Source organism: Neopelma chrysocephalum, unplaced genomic scaffold (assembly GCF_003984885.1).
Source record: "Neopelma chrysocephalum unplaced genomic scaffold, ASM398488v2 Primary Assembly neopelma1_60, whole genome shotgun sequence".
In the NCBI taxonomy this organism is placed as follows: domain Eukaryota; kingdom Metazoa; phylum Chordata; class Aves; order Passeriformes; family Pipridae; genus Neopelma; species Neopelma chrysocephalum.
In genome coordinates this window covers 6276130-6282129 of record NW_020897715.1, presented here as the reverse complement: position 1 = coordinate 6282129, position 6000 = coordinate 6276130, and the positions used below count along the sequence as shown (strand labels likewise).

General features: G+C 38.0%; 1 protein-coding gene across 1 annotated transcript in view; it reads left to right on the top strand.

Annotated features, from left to right (window-relative positions):
• The first annotated feature begins 248 nt into the window (after window positions 1-248).
• The window catches only part of TMPRSS7 (transmembrane serine protease 7), a 30794-nt gene continuing 25042 nt past the window's right edge, over window positions 249-6000 (top strand). Inside the window, 5 exon segments of the mRNA XM_027681571.1 lie at window positions 249-348; window positions 351-460; window positions 2684-2876; window positions 3565-3695; window positions 5855-5922. Of these exon segments, the coding sequence (XP_027537372.1) occupies window positions 249-348; window positions 351-460; window positions 2684-2876; window positions 3565-3695; window positions 5855-5922 (602 nt within the window).

Below are 6000 nucleotides of genomic sequence, written 5' to 3'. Positions count from 1 at the left end.
TATTTATTTTCCTTCTTTTGGCATGTTTTTGCTTTCATATTTATGTTTTGCTTGCTACTTTTCTTGTTCATGAAACTAATTTTGTGAAATTTTAGTGTAGTATAGGTTTTGGCACTGTGGTTCTGTCTTTTAACAAACTGGAGTCTATTTCAGCATTGAAAATACTATGAAAAGCCTATTTTAAGCAGTCTGACTTGGAAGTTACATGATAGCAGCCTTCTAACATTCACAAAGGTGCAATAGGGCAGATGAGATTACAATTGGAAACTTATCAAAGTAAATTGATGCCTCTTTTGGTCCTGGACATTGCTGTTAGCTGTCTTCAGCTTCAGAAGTACAAGTGGTGCTTGAGGAAAGGTGCAAGGCTCTTTTTTCAGCTTGGACAAGTGATAAAATTAATTCTACTGGAATGGATGGAAAAAATGATGACCCAACAGCTAAACCTGAGGATGAAGGAAGTGTGAGTAGGTGACTTAAGCATTCTTGATTTTATGTGCTTCTCAACACTATTAAATCTCTTGTGATCTGATTATCAAGTATTAAACTTAACATCATGTCTAGATTTGATATTTGAAAATGTCAGCGTGTGTTTGCGTACCTTTAGATTGCTAATAATATGTACTTTTAGACAATTGAAATAATGAACATGTCAGTGTGACAATATGAAAAGCTTATATTGCTGTCATGGTAGCAGGCTTTTCAACAAAGAAGTCAAATTCTAGACAAAAAGGCAACATTAAAGTAGGCAAAGTGTTTTGCTTTTCCGTGAGAAAATGCAGCAGGGGATTATTGCATGAGTGTTAACTCATGACAAAGAAGTAATTAAATAATTCAGTGTGTGGTGATAGTCAAATTACAGCTTTAGATGGAAACCAATTCTAGAATACAAGAACTAAGTTGCAGTAGAGAGGAAAGGTGAGTTAAGAATTATGGCCCTTACTGAGGGAAGGGAGCAACTTAACTTTGCCTCGGTTTTCCTTTGTATAAGATGTCTAAGGTAGACTACTATTACCTAGGGAGATATTGATAATGTAGCACACAGCATTCAGTAATCCTGTGAATCCTGCATAACAGAGAACTTTGCCATGCAAACCTTGATACATGAAGTGCATTTTTAAAAAAAATAAAGTTAGAATTGCAGTAATGGCAATGAAGACATTAGTTGTTTCAAGTTCATACTTATAGTCCAATTATGTCAATCTAGTGCAGTTTTTAACGGTCCTTGACACAACCTAATTTTTAAGAAGAAGTCTGGTTGGTTAGGTCTATAGCTGCAAAGAGGAGTGAAATGGGAAAACTTAGATATAAAATATTATTGGGGGAATCTTGATCGAAGTGGCCCAAAGTTCAGATGTCAGAGCCAAGCATTCATTGAGCTACCTCGAGCTGTCCTATTGGACACCTGAATGTATACAGGAACTTTACCTGACAGTGAGGAGCCTTAAACAAACATGCAGTTTGATATGCATTCTTAAAGAGGCATGTACTTGATAAGGTTTTTAAAAATTACGGCAGATGGGTAAATTGAGTGGAGAACACACCAAACAAGTGCAGTTAATTAGTTAGATAGAAGATATTAGTCTGAAATCTTCCAGTTCTGTGTTTTCACATTTTGCTTGAGGAAATTTTAAAGGGTATTACTGGGTCTTGTTACTTGTTATAACTTATTGCCAAGCTTTCTTTGAATATCCTCCATTATGAGGTCAAAGACTGCTATCTGCTGTATTTGACTATGGGATCAGTAAGATATTTCTGGTGATGTTTCTTATGCTACCTCTGTAAGGATACAAAGAACTCTCTTCTTGAGAGCATTACTAGTGCATGATATCAGAGAAATATTAGAAAAATTTACATTAATGGGGATTTCTGAATGTTTTTAATTTTTTAAAAAAACAGGGCTAACATCAAAGCCAACAGATTTCTTGGGACACTGATCCTCTGAGTTTCTAATACCTCTAGGGATGGAGGTTCCCTGAGCTCTCTGGGCATGGCTCACACGCATGGCCCTCATGATGAAATACGTTCTTCCCCCTCCTCCACTCTAGCTGGAATTTCCCCTGCTGCTGTATGTGACTGTTGTGACTGTCTCTTCACTGTTCATCAGTGAGAAAAGTGTGTCTCTGTCTTTTCCATAACCCACTTTAGATAGGGAAATCTATAATTAGATTTACTCACACTGTCTTTGCCTTCTTGCCTCTAACTGAACAACCCCAGGGCTCTCAACTTTTTGCTGTACATCCCTTCATCCCCTTACTGCTTGGTGACCTTCCTCTGGAATCACCCTGGATTATCTTATACTCATGGGCCAAAAACTGGACTCAGATGTGGATCTGCTACTTTTGGGCAAAAGGAAACAACCACTTATTGTGAAATAACCTACAATGCTACTTTTGCAAATGGCTAGTAGTTATGCTTGTCATCTCCTGTGTGACAAGCTCCATCAACACATGGATTTTGTAGTCACTGTATTAAACTTGACATCCCACAATGATGTCAACTTAGGAGTGAAATACAAGTGTCTTGAAGGAAGGCCCTTACTTTCTGACTGGAGTTTTAAACTGCTGCTAAGTTAATTATAGTTGCAGTAACAGACAAATGTATGTGGGAATCTCTTTTAGTTGTTGGTCCATCAATTGCTGTTAGAAATGTTCCACATTTTTTGTTGTCTTTTACCTTATTTTAGGTAGCCAACATTCCGGTCCAAATGATATCTGCAGAAGATAAGTTGGCAAAGAGGATTCTGGCAAGGAAAAAACATGCCAAATTGAAGAAAAAAGATAAGTTACTGTGGAATTTTCAAAACAAAATAATTCTCTTTACCCTCATTCTATTCATTTTAGGAGTTGTAACCTGGACATTACTATGGCTCTTCATTGGTGAGTTCCTGAAAGCTCAAGCCAATTTCGTACATCCCTATCCTTAGTAGTACTTTCATCTCTTTCTAAAAAAAAACGTAGTACTTCTTGTGTGTCTTAATTAAAGACTTAACCAGTAATTATAAGAGCAGGCATAGCTGATGGCTTTAGGGAGTGTGACTTTTTAAAGTGTTATGCAAAACATTTTTATGTGCAAGTTGATTGTGCAGACTTGGCGGTTTCTTTGAGCTTGATTGCTCAGAAATTTTGCCTTTCCCTGTGTTTCTTGGCCTTATGAAATCCAAGTCCTTTATCTTGTATGCAAAATAGAATTAAAGAAATAAAAGGGGATTAAAAAGCACGTGTCTAATTGTGCATTAAAAGCTATGTTTTCTTCTTTAGACTCCTGATGCTAATACTGCCTCAGGTTCCTTAGAGATGCTTCAGAATCTGGATGTTGATACTGCCTTCATTATGTTGGCTCATTTGTATGGTGGTATCTTATCTTGTGTGTAGGGAACAGGTGCTCAATAAACCATATTTTGTACACATCTATAACAGTTTGGCTATAAAAAGCACAGTGTTCTTTTGGTAGCTGTTTCCACTGTAAGGCCAAATAGATTAATTTGGGTTAGAAGTTAATAAAAAAAAAAACCACCTCGTTGTTACTGGGGGGAAAAAAAAAGGTTGTCTTCTTTGTTTCTTGCAGTTCAGGCAGAAAACAAAGATGCACTGTATTTTGTTGGACTGTTTCGTGTTGCCAACATAGAGTTTCTCCCAGAATATAGGCAAAAAGAGTCAAAGGAATTCCTCTCCATGGCACAGACTGTGCAACATGTGGTAAGATGAGCGTGTTGCTTGGCTAGTAAAGATTAGAGCTGTGAACAAAAGGTAGGACATTTGGGTGCCATTGAGTCTGGTGTTCTGCTTCCCACCTTTTCCCCCTCAGAGGATTATGTACAAAGAGTGGCTATCTGGAGGTATGAAGGAACTGACTGCTTTCAGCTTGTTAATCACAAACTGAGTTTTGAATGGGTCTCTTTGACTTCTACATTTTACTAAAAATTTTATGTATTTTCCCCCGCAAATCGGGAACTCTGCAAAAGTCTTTTAAAACTTAATTGCCACTTTTGAGACATTGAACTGATGAAGTCTTTTTCATTTAAATTGATATCTTCTGCCTTAAAGCATCTATAATTACCCTAGAGCTCCCAAACATATTTACATTTACATTTCCTTCTGATGCTAGGTATTCTAAAGGCCATTATTTTTCTCAAACACCTTGCATCAGTCAATGCAGAGATAGCACTCTGTTGGTAGGCAGTTAAAGCTGCTCCACAGTGGGAAGAAAGGGATGGGAATCTTAGTTAAAAGGGAATGTGACTTTGAAGACATTTGGTGTAGAGATCAAAAATACTTTAATGCAGCAGGAAATGCAGCACTGTCCACATAAGGATTCAAACAAAGGTATGAAAACTGCTAAACAAATAACAAAGAAATGTCAGATGCAACCAAGAAATTTTTTAATAATTGCTAAGTTTTTGTCATAATATCAACTCATGTTCTCATTTTCCATCTCTATTTCTCCTCCCTCCCCCTAGCTGGTTCACAAAAGACTTGAAAGCTGACTGTCTAGTTTTCCCAGTCCTGTATGTTAATGACTGAAGTGCTTTCAGGAGGGGTAGCAGATAACCAGTGCAGGGCACATCCTTCCCCTGCACTCCATGGAGCAGCTCTAACCTGATGTAAGCCCTGTGTCTTGCTCTTGTCCCAGACCATCCTGCCCTTGTCACACAGAGGTGTCAGAAAGAAGGTGTTGAGCTGCCAGTGTCACCACCTCCTACTTGAATGTAACTTGAAATCTATTTTTTATGTGTAAATTTTGCCTGAACTCACCAATGGATTTTGCAAAGCTGAAACTGAGCTTTGTTCCAACCTTTAATATTGACTAAAGTTGTTAGTAGGGAAGTGGGGGATTTGGGATTTTGTTTGTTTTTCTGCCTTGAAACATTTTTGTTCATGGTTACTGGCCCAGAGACCAAAAGTGGTAGTAAAAGAATGTCTCAAGATATATTCCTTTTCTCTTTTGTAGTGACAGTAATATATAAAATCCCTTGTAGCCTAATCTGGAGAAAAACTGAGGTCCACCCATTTTATTTAGGCCATTGAAAGTATTGTTCAAACTTCCTGTGTCAAACATCAATAGGGATTTATATTGATGTGATTTTTGCTTCAAAATAACCCAAGACCATCCCACAGCATGAAATGGGCAGAGATTTTTCTTCTCCACACATTTTACACTGTGTGTATTGGAAAGAAATACATTAGTACTAAACTGTTGATGAAGAAAATAGACACAAACTGAATCAAAATGCAAGAAATTACCCACAAACAGAGAAAAAGAGCTCTTTAGCTGTGAGGGTAATCAAACACTAAAGTGGTTTTCCAGGGAGGCTGTGGAGTCTCCATTCTTGGAGATATTCAACTGGAAACGTCCCTGAGCAACAAGATGTAATTGACCCTGCTTTGAGCACTGAGATTGGACTAGATGGTCTCCAGAGGTCCTTTCCCTGATTCTGTGGAAAAAGCTCTGTGCTGTTCATTGCACTTCAGTAGCAACACAAAGAATGTTACGAGAGTGTGCGCATTTCTTGAAGTTTGGCCCTAAGTTTCAGCATCAGCACAGGGAAGCCCTCCGTGTTTGGAATTTGCTGGGCAAAGAATGTGTACCTTTTTCAAAACTCATTTATTTGGAAAAAACATTGCTGTACCCTTCAGCTGGCCATGGGCAGATGATCTGATGTTTCCTGGGAATATTGGACTCGTTATGAAGAGCTGGTCTTCTGCTCTGCCTAGCTTGGCTGATGTATGTCTGGAAATATTTGCATGTTGCATAGTCTTGGAGGAAAATAGGATGTTCTTAGGAAAGGCCAGACATATACCATTTCTAGGTAGGACTGACTTTCAGAAATGCTAAATCTTTATACTTTCTCTTTCAGATGAATTTGGTCTACACAACCTCTTCTTTCTCCAAGTTTTATAAGCAGTCCACTGTTTCAGAAGTCAGGTAAAACTGCAGTGAATGTAATTGCCTTTCTGCCAGGTAGGATATAATGTAATGAGCCCACAAGAGAAGCCTGTTTTT